Here is an 18563-nt window from a genome sequence, read left to right as displayed (position 1 = left end):
CCCAGTTTACAAGATTGACTTTTTTGATCTTATGTGGCCCAGAACCGACAGCTGAGACCTCTCTGAATGGTTGAGTAGGGATGCTGTGGAAGTGACAACCAGAGAGTGGACAGTGAATGAAAACTTACTTTTTTTCTTTTTTTTTTCTTTACAATGGTTGACATCAATCATTTTGACACCAATACTATTTATAAGGATTTGTATTCAGTTCTGTATTGGACTAGAAAGAAGTTCAGAAGCCTCATGAACTTAAAAAGGGACAAGTAGAGGAGAGATAATCAATCAGTTAATCAATAAACATGTTGGTCAGTTATATCAACCTGCTGTAAGTTATGTGAATGGTTCTTTTCAAAGGGTGAAACACTATTATTCAGTTTTTTTTTTGCAATTGATGTTCCATTTTCAATTGGTGCTATATTGCTAAAATTGGTAACTGTGGTTTCTCAACGTCTTTTTTGTCCTATCTGGCATCCCAATAGCACCCACATGGTCTACAGCAGGACCAACCAAACACTATTACTTGAATGTTGTGACTAGAAAGTGTACGACTTTAATGTTTTCCGTGTGACTTCTGCTGTAATGCACAAACCTTCTGTTTACCCGTCAACATATCATATCACATGTTCTTGTGTCTGTGAGTCCATGTCCGACAGACAGACTTACAGCTCATTTAAAGAAATGCATCCTATCAGCTCAATTATGCTGTGGATACAATTTCAGACTTCTCTATTCTTATCTTCCACCTCACTTGCGATAACACTTGCCCATGTTATAGCTTCATAGGTATTTTACCTCACATCCCAATTAGCCAACAACATTAGGAGTATGTTGTGACCTAATTTGCACTGAAATAATGAACATATTTGTAACTTGTTATATTGGATGACAGCATTATTAATTTGTTTAAGTTCGTGAGAAAGTGGTGTTCAGTGTCACTGAAGCTTGCATTGTTTATTAGATAGTGTAGACAGATAGGAAAGGAAGGAGAGAGAGCGGACGATACGCAGCAAAGGGCCGCAGGTGGGATTCAAAGGAATAAGCCTACAGTTTATAGGGCGCTCTAAACTAGGTGAGCTAGAGGTCACCCCGTCATGCAGATTTTTTAAGGTAATGAGGGTTATTACCATGAGTCAACCGTAATCTGTTTTTTAAGATTGCTTGGCATTGGCTTATCTAATGTTTGAGTGAAACTGTGATATGGCAGTGAATAATCAGCCTCTGTATTTACAGGGATGTGCTTATTGTTTTCCACTGGGTTTCCTGCAGAAGGACACAAGGAAAGTGTAGGCAGCTCTATTATCAGGAGAGTGTTGTCACCCTTGCTACTAAATATAACCTACATTTGTGGTTTTGCGGTTTCACTTTTTCCACTGTTATGTTAGGGTAAGGGAGTAGTTAGTTGTTATTCTTGAGAGAGAAACCCTGGTCCATTAGCAATACCATGGAAAGGATGTCCAACCTCTACTTTTGTACACAAGAATGTTAATTACACATCATCGTCATTTGGCCTGTAATTAACTCCACCCTAATTTACTCTCCATTAGCAGGCACACACCTGGAGACCATTGCCCCATAAAGAACTGATATAGGGGGCAGTCAGGATCTCTTGGTCAATTTTGGTCCAGTTTGGCTTGGGAGAAGGTTAGTCTCCTTGTAGGTATGTGTCAAGGCAGAATTGTTTTGTAACTTTTTTGAACACTTTTTTAAAGACTTTCAATTGACCAGTTGTACTCATTGCATTTCAAGCCATCTGTAGCCCAGACCATGTGGAATGCATGACTTGTTTCATCACTAAATCTCACTGCGCGGATGGTATTTGAAGCAATATCCTGAGGTAAAAGCTGCTACCTAGTTCAGCTATGTAATTTTACACGTATGTATGTATGTATGTATGTATGTATGTATGTATGTATGTACAGTATGTATGTATGTGTTTGTATTTGGCCTGTTGTAATGTTTTCTATTGCAGTTGGTTTAAACATCCCGTCATTGCATGAGCTGGAGCCAGCTCCGGGTTGACTGTTTACTGCATTGTTTGAGGTAATAACATGAACAATAAGGTGTTAAGCAGCTATGGTTTGTAGCGAATTACTTAACTAGTTTAAATGAATCCTTTTAGGGTTCTATAGCCCCTGCTGTCATACCCACCTGATAACCGCCCCTGTCTCCTTCACTGCATGGTGGTGTATGTGTGATATGTATGTGTGCACAAATTTATCTCAGCCTTGTTGTATGGTTTGCTGGGGTTAGGGTGCTACACACCAGTGTGTGGGTGTGGAGGTGACTGGGGATTCTGGTAGCACCCAGGTAACCCCCTGCAAGTCTGGCTCCTGTGCAGGCTGAGGTTATAACGGTTTAGCTTCTTTTTTTTCTAGTGGCCCTGGCACTGTTAGCATTAGCATGTTTCTGTCCACCATTGCTTGAGTTTTTACCTTATTGTATTCAATAAACCAAAGGCCTCTGTATTTTATCATTTGTGGGCTATGTAAAATGCCCATAAATGATATACTGCGTATTTCATTATTATGAAATATTTCTTATTTGGGGGATTTTATCTCTCCCACAACTTTCCTCACTCACACTGTTATACTAAATACAGCTGAGCATTACTAAAGAAAACTAAAAAAAAAATTATTTGGATGCAATTTAAAAAAAGGTAAGTATTTTAACTTGTAAAAAGCAGACTTTTAAAAAAACATTAAACTTAGAAATCTGTTTCATGACTGTGGAGAGCAGCAAAACATTCATATCATATATCTATTCATCTGTCATGTTCTAAAGTAGTTGGGTGAGTTGAGCCGATAAAATCAGCACCTTTTCCATCATTGTTAGAATTTATGGTCAGATCAAATTTCTTGTCACAGGAAAGGGGTGTTTAAATAGAGACACAACAAAAGCTTTAATATAATTCTGCTGACTAATTATAGATTTGAAGACGTGGGTGTAGCCTATCAAACAGCACATGTATTGTGCTGATTCTATTCACCACAAAATGCTCAGACCATCTAGAATATTTATAGAAAGCCTTTTCATGGTTCAGTGACGCAGGTTTCCTCTGTTTGTTTTCCACTGTTTCTGAGTTAAACATAAGGCTGTTTCATGCAGGATCACAATGCTGTTTGACAAAATATTATTTGAAGAGGAAACATACCTATGATGGGATGAATCTGCCCTGATTTAAAAACACAGAAGAGGACATGTACGTGTTCAAGAACATATATAAGGGCGTTTTCACACCTAAAAGTCGGGACCAAAGGTCCGAACCAAGAATTGTGTTTGATTACATTATATACATTTGATCCCGTTCTTTTTGGTTTCGCATAGTGATTTTGCTAGCGCACTAAAGAACTTTCGGTGACATACCTACGTACAGTACGTGTGTTGCGTCTCCCTTTGATCGGTGAGTGGACAGGCGTGCGTCGGACGTTGGCGAGTTGTCATTTTGGCAGTTTTTGGCGGGTGGTCTTTTCCGTAAGAATGAAAATGAATGAACAAATGACTGAGCAAATCTCGATTGCGTTATTATGGTATTACTACCAGCAGCAACAACAATTTTTTTTGGTCTTTTAATCTGGACCGTGGTCCGAGGCACATTTCTTACCTGCAATTTCGGTTCGGACCAAACAGAAAAGTCCCAAAGTCCGGACCAAATGACGTCGGTGTGAAACTACTCGAAGACTACCAGCAGGTCCTGAGTTTATTGATTCCAATGGGAGAATTGAACATGAACACAGATCATGACAGATTCTTTCGCCCATAGTTACCCAAGTAAATATTGGATGAGTTTGTCAGACACACATATCTCCCGAACATTCTGATACTAAAATGGCATTTTTAAGACGGACAAATCAGGAAGAAACTTTGTCTCTGGAACAAACTCTTGCGAGATCTGGCAACACAGATGAGAGTCATCTAACGTTCACCAACACCTTAACAAAAAATGCTAAATGTGTCTTTAGCTTTGTAAATATCTAAAAAAAGCAAAAGAAAATGTTGATAATTTATGCAAATATAACCTTTTATAACAATAGTATAAAAGTACAAAACAGTACACACATTTCCTGAAAGTGTAGTGTACGTTAAAATAATTAAAAGGTTACTGTCTACCGGTGGACCTCCATGCTACCATCACCGCCACACACAGATCTCCAGAGAGCGACAAGGCGGGGGTCAGATCGAGGCACAGCACCTGAACAAAAACCCTTTAATAACATTCGAGACATTTACTCTAAGTGTTTTTTGTGACATGAGAAATGCATGAGAAATAATGTTTAAAAATACAAAAAAATCCACAGAGCAGCAACCCCACCTAGTGGAAAAGTCACACCATGCTACTGACTCTCCGATGTGGAACAAATATTTCTAAATTCTACGGTTCAACTAGAGGCGAGGAGGAAATCCAAGTCCTTCATAATTGACATGTTGTGAATTCAGATGGGTTTGGATTGGCTGTCAGTGTTTCTATCGTACATCAAATCGTTCTGAAAGTGATCCCATCGATGTCCAGGGGCGGGGGTACAAAGGGGGGCCCGGGGTGCCCCCTCCCCCATAAAAAAAAAAAAAATCCATTGGGCTGTTCTGCCAATCTTCCCAGCCCTTGTCTTGTCACATGACCAGTTAATATTTGCATGAGGACTACACCAAAATTCTGATACCATGGAACCAGCACTGGAATTAATATTTTCTAAGGAAAATGTGTATTGTATTTGGATATACAATTTGTGTAAAATGAAAAACAAGTGAAACTAAAAATGACTGCCATGTTTTATTTAGCAGAATTACATTATGCTGTTATATCCAATATTTCTTATATTTTTAAGCAGATGTTCTATGATGTATTTTGATAAAATGCGTTTTTCTGTTCCATGTGTTTTTGGGTTTTGTGTGTGTGCGTGTTTTTTTTTCCAATGTGCATTGTTTTCTGTATATTTCTACTAATGGAAGTGCTTTGGGCAACAGTAACACATTTGCCCTGGTTGGCCACATACATCTGTCCTTTTTAACGCATAAACCCAACAAGATAGGCCTATACATTTTCATTATATTGTTGTTAGAATCATATCACCTCCATTTTTCCAACAGTAATATCCCAGCACTTTAACAGTAACAGATATATGTCATATAAAGCTCTGCTGGCCGGGCCCAGTGACCCGGCAAAAACACTTTGGGATCAAATCATAAAAGGGTTACTATTATAATTAAATACAGTAAGAGGGTGGGAAACCCTGTCTGGGGAAGTAAGACTAGACTGGGTCCACCTAAAGTTCACTGGGAGATTTTGTTTTGTGTGACTTTTTCTTCATACCCAACAATTCCTCTCTTGGAGAGCTGTTCAGCAGGGTATTCAGCAGAGAAAACAACTCCAGACTGGGAATGGCTGTGGCAGCTATTCTCACAGCAGGCAGCGCTGTGTTCTGTGTTTACTTCCTAATACCAGGCAAACAAAAGGGCACATGCAGCTTTATCGCTGATTGAACTGCTTCAGTATCAGCTCTGGCATCGGCGCATTGTTCTGGAATTCAACACTCTGAATTTGTTCTTCTGTATTTTAGTTTGATTTAAGAAATGTCAAATGGTAATGAAAGAAATCCATAACTCTGGTTGTAATTAGTCGTGGAATTAGGTGAGTGGCTTTGTTCAGATGATTGTTGGATTGAGTTGTTGAACTCATCAAACCACTTAGTCTATACACTCAGTGGCAGATTCTTTACCAGCCCAGTAGATGGCAGACAAATCTGTGCCTCTGATCTATGGTGTACAGTCTACAAGAACATGCACTGTGCTCATACCATGTAGTTCAACAAATGACCAGAAGAGATCACAGTAGGCCTATTAATATTTTTGATTGGTGTACCGTCTGCAGAAAGAAAGATGTATATGACTACTCAGGTTTTAGAGAGAGAGAGTAGAGTTGAATTAGACATAGAATGCAACATAAAATGTGGAACACTGAACACACCATTTGACAAAGAAGCCAAAATATTTGCCCATTTTTAAAATTTCTCACAGATGCATTGATATTAAAGCCCGTTTTAGGCGGTAAAAGAAAAGAATAGCATGACAACTAGACCTTTTGAGGAAAAAAACGAACCTGTATTTCATTACAATGAGAGACATTCCTTGAAAAAGAGTATCTTCAAATATTTTTATACTGTATATGATTTAGAATGTACTGTATGTAACCTCATTGAGATTAGAATTCTCGTTGTCGTGGCCAAGACAGCAGCATTAGCACATTAAAGCAAAGTTACAGACATACAACATATAACAGCTAGACAATAACGTTTCAAAGTCCAGCGTGATTACACCCCAAAAATATTTTTAATACAGTGGTGGGAAAAGGCTTTCACACTTTTAAATTTTTCATACATACATAAATACATGGATACATACATGCATATACACTACATACATACATACTACATATATATACATACATACATATGACAATTTTTCCTTCATAGAAGAAGAAGACTTACTTTTTTAATCCCCCAAGGGGAAATTACATTTTACACTGTTATTAGACACATTACACACAGGCCTGAAATATACATTCAGAGGACCTACACATACACATACACATACAGAGAGATGTTGGCGTCAGGGGGCTGTCCATGGAGAGGCAGCCCAAGAAGATGGGGGTTTGGTGCCTTTGCTCAAGAGCACCATGGCTCCATGGCCCAGGTGGTGAACTGTCACTTCTCCATTTACCAGTCCACAGTCTGTACTTGGTCTTGAACAAGTAGTGCCACCACTTGCTTTTACTCAAAATGCACTTAAATTGGACCTACATATATATATATATATATATATATATATATATATATATATAAATAGACGGTACACCAATCAAAAATATTAATAGGCCTACTGTGATCTCTTCTGGTCATTTGTTGAACTACATGGCATAAATATTGTATTACACCATAGGGTAAATGGCAATTAAAAAAATGTTAGAAAGAGAATTATATATAATGTTAAAAAAGTGAAATTCTGTCTGAATGTCAAGGATTCAATGGTTTTATTTGTTACATACAACCATTATATTCTTGAAAATTCTTGAGTTCGAAAGAAATTAATATATTGGCTTATCTTATAAATTAAAGCTATCATTTGTGATAATTTGATCTTTATTGATTGCATACAGCAAATTAACTTTCTGAAACGATTAATTGTTCTAAACCTCTATTCATGGCCACACATTTTCTCTTAAATCGTCTTTGTAAAAGTTGTCATTAAAAATAGTGACACAATCAGTCAAAGGGGACAAAGTTTATGGACCTCCTGACTGTGAACATGACAACAGTGTTTCTATACTCTTCCCCAAGTGTTTTAGTGGCCAATCCTAAACCATACCTTATTATATATATATATATATATATATTATATATATTATATATATATATATATTATTATTTATATAATATAATATGTGTATATATATATATGTGTATATATGTTATATATATATATGTGTAATATATATATAATATATTATATATTATATATATATATATATATATTATATATTATATATATATTATTGTATATTGTATTTATGTTTGGGTCACGGTGATTCCTGCTCTCTAGACGGGGCGCAGCAGCAAGAGGTGCGCATGCGCAATGTAGTTTAATCTTTCTACCGATTTAACTTGCAGCACCTTTTGACAGCAAGTGTTAACAAACATTTCAGTACAGCATTTCACGGTTCTCTTAGCGTTTTGTGTAAAATTCAGGCGATGCTTGTATGTTTTCTTGCTCCGCCCGCTCCAGAAAGTTACTTTTTGTGACTTTATTTGGGTCAAAATGTTAGTGAAGCTAGTTCCGCCTTGCATTCTCCCTTGCATTCTCCCTGTTATGGACATCAACGACAAGTGTCAAAAGTAGCTAATCGGGGACGAGATACAACGGGATACAGGAAAACTACGTCTACTGCCTTTTGGATACACTTCAACACGAATTAGCAGGTTAAAAGAAAAGGTGAGTAGCTCCGTGCACCATTATACGTAGTTAAGGCTTGAGCTGGAACAAGTATGAGCTAATTTACGTTCGCTGACATAGCTAGCTAATGCTAAAGCAACGGGACGGGAGCTACCTGTTGCTGACTCTAACTTACTTTAGCTAGCAGCAGCCAAGGATTAGCATTATGTCAGTGCTCTTGTAATGAGTTTCTTTCTTTAGCTCCAAAACCTCGTTTTGGTTGGACAATTTAGAAAGGAAAAATGCACAGGGAGACCGAAAGTAAGTGACAATGACTATTTTTAGTCTGTCTTAACTTCCCCCAATTAGCATCTGTTATCCGCTAACGTTACCTGACGTACCTGTCTGATGTTAGCTTGTTGGTCAACATGCAACGTTTTCTAGGCCTATGCTGTGTAAAATACCTTACTTATCCTTACCATAATAACTAATCGTGGCAGTGGCTGTTTGATGTTTTCAAGACACTTAAGACCACTTTGTGAATGATTAAACCTTTTTATTTATTTATTTATTTATTTATTTATAATTTAAAATTGTATTCTTCTAACTTAGTACATTTGCATTCGATGCGTCACTAACCACATAGACCTGCTGTAGCATTATATTACATTGAAAAGATTGGAGTAAAGCTTCAGGTGTAAACTCTCAGAAACTTGCCTCACTATGAAGCATTCCTCTGCATTCCATTGACAGGCCAGTGTTCTTGTTCCAACAAGCACCTAGTGTTTAGTACCGACTGAATGCGGTAATACGCCCTATGGACATCACAGACTCTTAAAAAGAGAAGACAAAGAGAGCTGCAGTTTATTGTATCTGTTTTAGGCACCGTTGTAATCAGGTGGGTCATATGTGCTTTATTTAAAGATAGTGGGTTGTTGCACCTGACATGGATTACACTTCGCTTATCCAGCGGAAGAAGTGTTGGTAAATTGATCTTAATCTTGTTACATAAAGGTGAGTGACATTTTGGAATGAGATTGAGATACTGTTCGTGATATGTTGCAGGAGATTTGCACTGATTTCCAAAGGCTTTAAATTTGTGGGAAATGGAAACGTACCATGGCTCGTAAATTGAATCTTGTTCACAATAACACCTAGGATGGCAGCTATCCAACTATTGTACGATGGAGGTAAACTGCATCTTAGTCAAGGAGGTAATGCTTTCAATCCAATTTTCTGATAGTGAGAAGTATGTCGCAAAAACGTGTTCACATGCTTGAATTAAATGTGTTAGAAAAGTAGGCCTTTTGCATAGGAACAAGTTTTGGGTGTATATCCAGGAATGAGTTCTTTCTTTCATGGTAGTATGGCAAGTGTTTGTTATGTGTGCTATTTTCTCTTTTACTACAGCACTGCACATCAAGAAAAAATATCTTGCGCATGTGATCTGAATCGAGATACAAATTAAATATGTTTTTAACACTATAACTAACCGCATTTTGCAGCCTCGGAAGAGCTATGCCCTGATATTTGGGCAATTCTGAGATTGGGAAAAAAAAAACTGTATAAGTGGCAGAATTTGGTAAAATAAGCTACTATGGCTGATATAATAGTAATCAACAGAAAGCAGATGTACTGTATTCAGATGGAGTTGTGGGAGCATTTGAGTACTGTGGGTCTTGTGGGACTTATATAATCAGATTTGTGTGTCATCATAAGCCTGCTGTCTACAGTGGCTCATTGAGATCCAAGCAGCTCTCTGCCAAACACACTCCAGCTTGGTTCTTTATTCAGTTATTGCCAAGTCTGCAGAATGAACTTGGCCCAATGGCTGATTGTATTCCCCTCAGCTTTGCAGAGCGCCATCCTTTTATCACATGAACTGGGAGTTCTTAATGAGCTAACTGGGAGCTAACCGAGAACAAACAGGATTGCGTAAAATGTATGAACTACCAGTGCAGTGCAAACAGAGCACAGCTGATTTTAAACATTTACTTCTTAAAGGAATCATGCAGTACCTATTTAGCATGTCAACTTGAGTATGAAATACATCTGACAGTTTTTAAAGTGTATCATTCATCATTTAGCAATCTCAGCAGTTATTATTGCTTTGCTAAGGCAACACAATCTGTTATGAAACAGCACTTTGGTTCCATTAGACCTTAGTCAAATCCACATGAACAAGGTTTGCTTAGAGTTTGGATTGGTAATATTACAAAAGAGAAAAGGTCTGAGGGCTCACCTTAAAAAAACAAAAGGTGTACTGTGGAACTCGTGGAAATACTGTTGTCAGATCCTGTTACCAAACCAGAAAATCTCACATTCCTTTTGTCCACTGTTGTGTAAACTGTACTCAGTGTTAATGCCAATTAGGGCCGGGAGGGCGATAACTCAATTTATCGTTTTTCAGTGGAATCATATTGTGTGCTCTATTTTTGTGCATGCATGTTAACATACTCAGTAGATTTAACTTGAAAAAATGTTTATTTTTTCTTTATAATTTCACTTGAAACTGTTTACCACATTATTGATGATTATCTAAAATCTCATTGTAAAAATATTTTGTGAAAGGACCAATGGCAACCCTACAATATTGATATGGTAATATTTGATTTTCTCCATATTGCCTAGGGGTGGGAACCAGAGGCCTCACGATACAATATCATCATAATACTTACTTCACAATGCTATATCATTGCAATTTTAAACATATTGCAATATATAACCTTTTCTCCTTCTTAAAATATTTCCCAATTTCAAATGATGTCCCCAAAAGGAACATTTGTCAATGTCTGTTTTATCTAAAAAAAGATAAATTATTTGTTTGTTCATCTCACTTAAATGTTATTGCTGCAAAATGGGATCGCCAAGCAGACAAACTGACCAACACATAGGCCTATATATTAATAGATTGATACTTGACATCTGTGTATCGATACAGTATTGCAACAGAAAATATTGTAATACTATGCTGTATTGATTTATTTCCCCCACCCCTAATATTGCCCAGCCCTAATGCCCAGATATTTCTGGTGGGCTTGATTCACAAAGACAACATGTAAGCAATGTCTTAATACTAAACATATTGGCTGGGCTATTTCCTCCTCAACCTTTTGATGACAGGGCTGGGTGTGAACCTATGCGTTTGTACATGTTGTACACGTGGTGTCCTGAGGGCTTCAGCATAAGAATGCGGGTAGGAGTCTCCTAGCTCAGCTGCTCTAGTTTATTGGCTTCTAGGCTCACAAAGCGGTACACATTAACTCACCGCTGTGTTGGCCCTGCTGCGATCCTGCACCAGCTTGCTTGGGCCCAGTGCACTGGGAAGATATCTGAGAACAGAATTGGGTTTCAGCGGTGCTGAACTTTATCTAGTGAATTATTTGTGACTTCAAGTGCAGATCATCTTCTCTGTCTTCATAGGCAGGTTGGAACCATGAATTATGCATCCATTAAGGCTTTTTTTTTTTAAATGGTAAGCAAATGAACTAAAGCAGATAGGGCTATCCTTGTTATTAAACTCAGATATGTTGTCTATTTAGAGTAAGTTATGTCACAGATATCCTGACAGAACAATTGCAACAGCAGTATTTGTGTTCAGCTTGCAGTAACTGTGGTTCTAGCATCAGTTTTTCTTTTACACACGCCCTGTTGACAGTAATCAGTCTTTTATTGCACCACATTTTCTAATTCCCTGTTGAAACCAGTACCTGAATGATATTGAGTGTACCAGGAGCTCAGTTTACTGATCTAAGTCACTTTAAGGATATTACCGCATTTTTATAAAACATGCTGTGAGCAATTACATTATTTACAAGTAAAAAGTATGATTACTGCAGTCCTTTGGAAACATCGAGGACAACCTCAGGGTGATATGAAGCAGTGACATAGGCTACATACTAGAGTAGTGGACACTAAAATGGATCATTTGAAGTGGTGTACAATACAGACATGTAGTCCCGCCTGCAGCTGTTGAGCATGTGCTGTGTACATTATACTGTAGCCTAAGACTTGTCAAACCTGTTGGACTGAACCAAAGCTGACCAGGCAGAGGGTTGACTGCCGTTAGAATGCTGATTTGAAGTTCAAGCTAGAGTTGCTTCTTTAATTTGTATTTGAGGTAATTAACTCATACGTTAATGGTTTTGTCTATGGCAATGAAAGTCTCCTGAAAGGGATCTGATCTAAAAAGTTGAAGCATTTTTTCAGGCTAAAGTTGTGCTTTAAAATTATTTTTTTCAACTAGCTTAGCTCCAAGAAGCAAGTTGACTTTGTGTCCTCCTGCTTTATGTTCCTCTCTGTTTGTGCATTTTACAGGTGCAGACATCATTTTGTTGCTTAGTTTTCCCGCTGGAACCAGAAGTCGCAGCCAATCAGCGAGGACAGCATTTCTGGGGAAGAATTTATCGAGGATCAATGATCTTCAGTAGAAGTAAGTTGGTCTAACAAGACAACATTTTGTTAGGGCTGATGTCTTCTGGACGGCGTGTTGATAGGTTGGGCTATACGCTCTTGTCTGTCCAAATTCTCATTGGTCGGACAATCGCTAGTTTTACTTTCTTGAGCACATTTAAAAGCAAGTTTTTTCTGCCTGAAAATGCCCAGAAAGTGTCCCTTGGAGGGGCATATTTTTCTTCAGCTGAGACGCCGTGGTTAAGTGCCGGGATACGGAATATCTGCGGAAGTAAAAAGTCTATTGGTCCCGCGCCTCCAACTCTGTGATTGGACCGCTGGGTGACTGTGAATGATGACTAAACTTTTTTCACCTTGGCGCGACTAGAAAAAACCTTAAAATGTGCAGCACCCAGCATCCTGTCACGCTCTTGTCGTTTGTACCATAGTGTGAACATGTGGCTCTGCAATTGCAAAGCATTTTAAAACAATACGCAACCCTCAGGACTACACACTGTGCTACCAGATAAGGTGTATTCAGTGCACTTTGGCCGATTTAGTTAATCCAGAGATATGCAGATTTCTTTGTTTCCATCGACCAACGGATTGGTTGATGAATAGGTGGAATTTCAGTAGACCAAAATGTACTTTTGGTTGACTACAGTCCTACATTTTGTAGCTAAATGTAACCAATATAGATTTATTGTACTGTACTTTTATCTCGACTACATTTTAAAGCTGAATTCACAGAGAAACTGTGCTTTATAAATCCATAAAACCTTGGCCTAGTTCATCTGATAAGAAGGTCAAATAGTGAGCCAGGCTACACTCTCCCTTTTTTATGCTGCAGTGTACACATTGTGCTGCCTATTCAGTCACACAGGTTTGGTTTTACCAGTTTGTTCTCTAGCATCGTTTGACATTCCAAAGTGCAGTCTGATACTGCTGTTTCCTTCCCTGTTAGCATCATGATGTAGCCACACCTACTGGTTTTGACCAGTTACAGGCAGGGAAATTTGACAATTTGAAAAGGACCTCTGAAGCTCACTGGGAGAGACAACACTAATTTACTTTGTTTGTCAATGCCAGTTGCTTATCTGTGTGTGTGGTCCTGATCTTGACATTATGATAATTCCTTCTACCCTCTTAAAGCTACAGGATGTTCAAAATTGTGTGTTTGTACTGTATTGGGCTGATGTAATGTTAAACAGGTTGTTGTACTTAATGTGCAGGTCTCTTTACATGCATCTGCTATTCATTAGATTGTTGTGTTGAATTGATTTGGTGCAAGTTAACAAAGTGTCATTTCTCAGGTGTGTTGATTAGGGATGTTACCATTCTCCAAATCCCCAATTTGATTTTACTTTTGATTTTAAAGTCACAATTTGATTACATTTCCTTTTTAAACAGGCAATGCCACAATAAGAGCCACTAACTAGATAGCTGAAGGGTACTTTGCAATAGCTGTTTGAGTTTCTCAGAATTCTTTTGTGTGGCACCGTTAGTTTATTTTGAATGAATTTAAGCATCCAATGGTTGCTCATTGGCCATATTTCTTACTGAATAAATGTGTTAAAGGGATATTTCACCATTGGATAGATGAATATATCTTTAAATTGGGTCACTTATGTAGTAGAAATGTGAATTCTTTTTAATATTTTTAATTTTCTTTTTTTTAAATTGGTGCCTTCTGGGCTTTCCAATTCAACTTTATTTGTAAAGCACATTTAAATCAACCAGGTTGATCAAAGTGCTGGACATTGACATTGACTTTCGTTGCTGTTTGTCACTTTGCCTAAGATTGAGTGACAAGTAGTACTCCCCGTGTTTACTTGGTTGCCATAACTTTGCGAGCAATGAAGTCTTGTCACTGTTCCAGATGCTCACCCTCAAAGGGGCGAGAGGGCGGATGACAGTTTGCTTGAGTTCAGTAGAGCAAACGGCTCTGCAGAGTTGTGTAATTACAACTTCATGACTTATCATAAACAGCTGAAGGACCGGCGGTGTACATAGTGGAAACTCTGTTGTGCATCTGCCCTATTTCTGATACCATGGCGGCAGAAATTTTACGGTGGTGGGCCGCCAACAACATAGAGGAAAAATTGGGTTAGCAGTAGTTGGATAAAGCACCCCATTTCTGCACCAGTCCGTGTCCGTGTTAACACAGCCCACCTCCACGAGTCTTACCCAACAGAGCAGCATCTGCTTGGATGCTGGAAGGCCTGGTAGCAGAGTCCGGTACACTGTTCAGCCATGTTTCCACAAAAACAACAACACAGTCTCTGAACTCACTTTAAGAGAGTTGTTGAAGTTGGATGTAGTCCAGTTTGTTGTCTAATGATTGGACACTAATGATTGTCTAATGATTGGAACCTGAATTCTCAGGTCTTAATGCTTCTTAGTGTTTTGTAAGAAGGAAGGACATTTAAAAAAGGTTGTAAGCTATGTGAAAGGGACCCTTTACAACTTTAAATTGTTGTGTAATTGGCTGATTAATTATCAGCCAAGTAGACTAGTTAACTTGCCTTTTTAGACTAGTAGAGTTCAGAATGGAAGAGAAAATGATTGCACTACTTTGTCTTGGCTTACACAACCAAGCCTTTTTCAGCTTCAGTCTGCCCCCCATTTACTATAGAGAACTTCCAATCTATTGAAGTACCCTGGGAGTCATTCATTGATTTACTACATTTAGTAGAGTGTTTCCCATGCATGGGTTCTACTTGGGCGGACCGAAAATGTAAGATCCGCCCATGTAGATAAAATGTGACTAATTGATTTTTTTACCCAATTAATAGTGTATTTTTTACAGCGCTCACAGACCAGCAGCCTCCAGTCCCTCCCCCTCGCTTTGCATGCATGACACAGTGTAACATTCACTTGATGTCAGACATTAATATGTAGCATGCTGCTCTTTTATCAGTCTGGTTGTTTACATTCTCTGCAACTGTCTATTCCACTCCATATCTTTAATAATAAAGCTGACCGGCGCTAAACGTTGCTAACTGAGTCTTCATGCCCTGTTCGTGTCCAATAAATGTACTTATGGACTCCAGCCTCAATAAATTAGCTATACAGGTTTTAAACTACAATTCAGAGTAGTTTGAATCACAGAATCTTGTTTAGATGATAATTTAATGAGTGCCCAGACATGTAGGCTAGTACAAAACCGTGTGTTTAACATTATTTGGATCCCCAAATCACAGATTAAAACACAACAAATGAACAATGATCCATAACAAACTAAATAAACCAGAATAAACTTTAGACAGCATTAGTCTAATTTTATTTACCAGGAGTTAGAAGGAGACTGTGTTTAGACTTATAAAAACAAGTAACAGTCTGCATGGATAATAGTAGCTTTAGGTTAAATTGTTAATATATAGAACATTTAGGCTCCGAGTTAACAGGTAAAGCCTATTTTACATGCTGAACCATAAAATGTATTTGACAAACCAGCCAGATTTGATTGACAAAGTATGTGAAGGCTACACATCATCTTTATCTTCTAGTTTGGTGTGTTAATCATGTAAATAGCTATTTCTTTCTAAATTATCAGTTAATGTTATGTAGTCACTGATCCACTAAGTAGTTTATAAAACTTTGACTAGTTTATCATTGAACCCACCCATCACACACATGTCATCGCATCTCGTGCCCCCCACCACCATGAGTAAATTCGCAACCTGTGGGAAACACTGGAGTAAAAGGGGTGTGGGCGGGACATTGAGTAAGACAGAGTGGTGACTACAGGTGAAGAGGGTTTCTGGACAATATTTGTCATTGTTTTGGTGTAAATTGATTTTTGGTAATAAATAGACATGCATTTGCATGAACAAGCATATTTGTCCACTCTCAAGTCAGTAAGACTAATCAAATACTTGACAAATATCTCTTTAAGGTACATTTCAAAAAAGATAAAGTGTTGCACGATTAAGTGGGCGTTCTTAACGATTAAGTTTGAAGTAAGCAATCATGCATTAAATATTTAAGTCGACTGACAGTCATAAATTATTCTCATCCCATGTTATATTTATGTAATCTGTTGTGTTGTGTAAATTGTAATATTGAAATTATTCTTATACATTTCATAATGCTCCCAATTGTTCATTTGTTTCAGCAGCTGCTAGCTGCTGAGGTTTGGACACTGTGATGGAAAATCCTGGTAAGAAAACATTTTTTTTTTAACATATACTGTATAATTTGTAATTGTAATACTTTTGTTTTTTATGCTTCTATTACATTGTGCTGGAAAAATATGTCAGCAGATTAAACAAATCATCAAAATATAAAAAAAATCCAAACTCCCAAACTTTATCTTGTTTTGTCTTTGCATAAAAGGTATAAAAAATATTGGCTGTCGTGAGACTGGTCTTATCTAAACCATAGTATCATGATGGCAGAAAGTGGTGAGTCATCAAACAAAGTGTTGGGTTATGAAGCTGTCAACTAAGGGGCTGGCCCTGTGACGCATTGTGCTGTTGACACTGCACCTATCTGATTGGTCCTCACCCAGAGGACACACCTGTAGGTTAGCAGAGCTGCCGGTTTCTGTCACCGTCACTCGTGGCCTTGGGCCTATTTCCCCACTGTCCTCGATCATTGGCAGACATCCACATACCACGTAGAGGCTACCGTAGCCCGGAGAGGGGCTCTGTTCCTAGTTTCAACTGTTGTAGTGTATTTGCGAGATCTGTGAGAAAATACCTGGGATGGCTGTTCAATCTGAATACATTTGTGAGTAAACCTGCTTTGTGTCTGTTGTTGGATGTTAAATGTTAAATATGTGTATTTCAGTTCCTTCAAACTAATAGTATTCTTTTTTTCTTTTTTTTTTCACCAACAATATAGGCTTTGTTGAGTTATAACATGGTTGAGACTGTAAGCAAATTATCATTTATTGTTTTTGTTCATTGAAATGCCAAGACAGGGCATGGCCCTATTAGCATTTTAAAGGCAACTGAGTGGTGACAAAACAGATTGAGGGAAGCATCATCCACTCAGTTCTGCCTTGCCAAGCAGTAAAAATAAACTAGACTTCCTTCTTGGCCTATTTTTTTTTTTGTTAAAGAAATGTGTTCTGGACAAGAAAACATGGCTTTTGGGCAGCTAGAAGGCTTTACATGTCTTTGTATATATACAGTGTGCTCAAAAGTTTACATACACATGTTAAGTGACTAAAAAGAGGAATAAAAAATCATGTTTTGGAAATTTATTTTAATACCTAAATTAAAAAATGAGGTAAAATCCAACCTTTAAGGACACCAATTTTCTTTGTGAATGAATAACGTATTGTAAATAAATAAATGTTCTTATTTAAAATACAGGGGTCATAAGTATACATACCCTATGTTAAATTCCCATAGAGGCAGGCAAATTTTTATTATAAAGGCCAGTTATTCCTGGATTCAGGATATTATGCATCCTGATAAAGTTCCCTTGGCCTTTAGAATTAAAATAGCCCACATCCTCACATACTCTTCACCATGCTTAGAGATAGGCATGGGATACTTTCTATAAAATCATATCTTCAATGCAAATCAAACCAGGTATTAGTCTAACTGAAATAAAACCATGCCTATCTAAGCATGGTGAAGGAGATGTGAGATGGGGGCTATTTTAATTTAAAGGCCAAGGGAACTTTATCAGGATGCAAATATCCTGAATCCAGGAAATAACTGGCCTTAATAATAAAAATCTGCCTGCCTCTATGGGAATTTACACTAGGGGTATGTATACTTATGACCCCTGTATTTAAATAAGAACATTATTTATTACAATACGTATTCATTCACAAAGAAAATTGGTGTCCTTAAAGGTTGGATTTTACCTCATTTTTTAATTTAGGTATAAAATAAATTTCCAAAACATGATTTTTTTTCCTCTTTTGTCAACTTAAGCATGTGTATGTAAACTTTTGAGCACCACTGTATATATTTTTTTAAGATTATTTTTGGGCATTTTAGGCCTTTAATGATAGGACAGTTGAAGACATGAAAGGGGAGAGAGAGGGGGAGTGACATGCAGCAAAGGGCCGCAGGCTGGATTCAAACCCGGGCCGGCTGCGTCGAGGAGTAAACCTCTATACATGGGCACCCGCTCTACCAACTGACTTATCTGGGTGCCCACATGTCTTTGTATTTTGATCGGAAAGGGCAGAGCCATCCAGCGTGTTGGACTGCCTTACGTATGATAGTGTTTGTGTGAGTCAAGTTTTTGTTCTCAATGTTCTCATGGTTAGAGTGGATTGTTTA

At 37.8% G+C, this 18563-nt stretch overlaps 1 protein-coding gene across 10 annotated transcripts in view; it reads left to right on the top strand.

The window, feature by feature from the left end:
- The window catches only part of phactr4a (phosphatase and actin regulator 4a), a 44667-nt gene continuing 26104 nt past the window's right edge, over window positions 1-18563 (top strand). For 5 of the 10 annotated variants that reach the window (XM_032536182.1, XM_032536184.1, XM_032536181.1 and 2 more), the window contains exon 1: window positions 12238-12352. In XM_032536182.1, coding sequence (XP_032392073.1) covers window positions 12337-12352 — 16 coding nt within the window. In that variant the 5' untranslated portion in view covers window positions 12238-12336. Of the gene's footprint in view, window positions 5-2777; window positions 2789-7622; window positions 7981-10141; window positions 10149-12237; window positions 12353-16429; window positions 16475-16812; window positions 17047-18563 lie in introns of those variants that run through there. The other 5 variants (XM_032536187.1, XM_032536186.1, XM_032536189.1 and 2 more) reach the window with 5 other exon arrangements.

Source organism: Etheostoma spectabile, chromosome 14 (genome assembly GCF_008692095.1).
Source record: "Etheostoma spectabile isolate EspeVRDwgs_2016 chromosome 14, UIUC_Espe_1.0, whole genome shotgun sequence".
Lineage (NCBI taxonomy): Eukaryota > Metazoa > Chordata > Actinopteri > Perciformes > Percidae > Etheostoma > Etheostoma spectabile.
The sequence above is the reverse complement of the archived record's forward strand: the minus strand, read 5'-3'. Positions and strand labels throughout refer to the sequence as shown.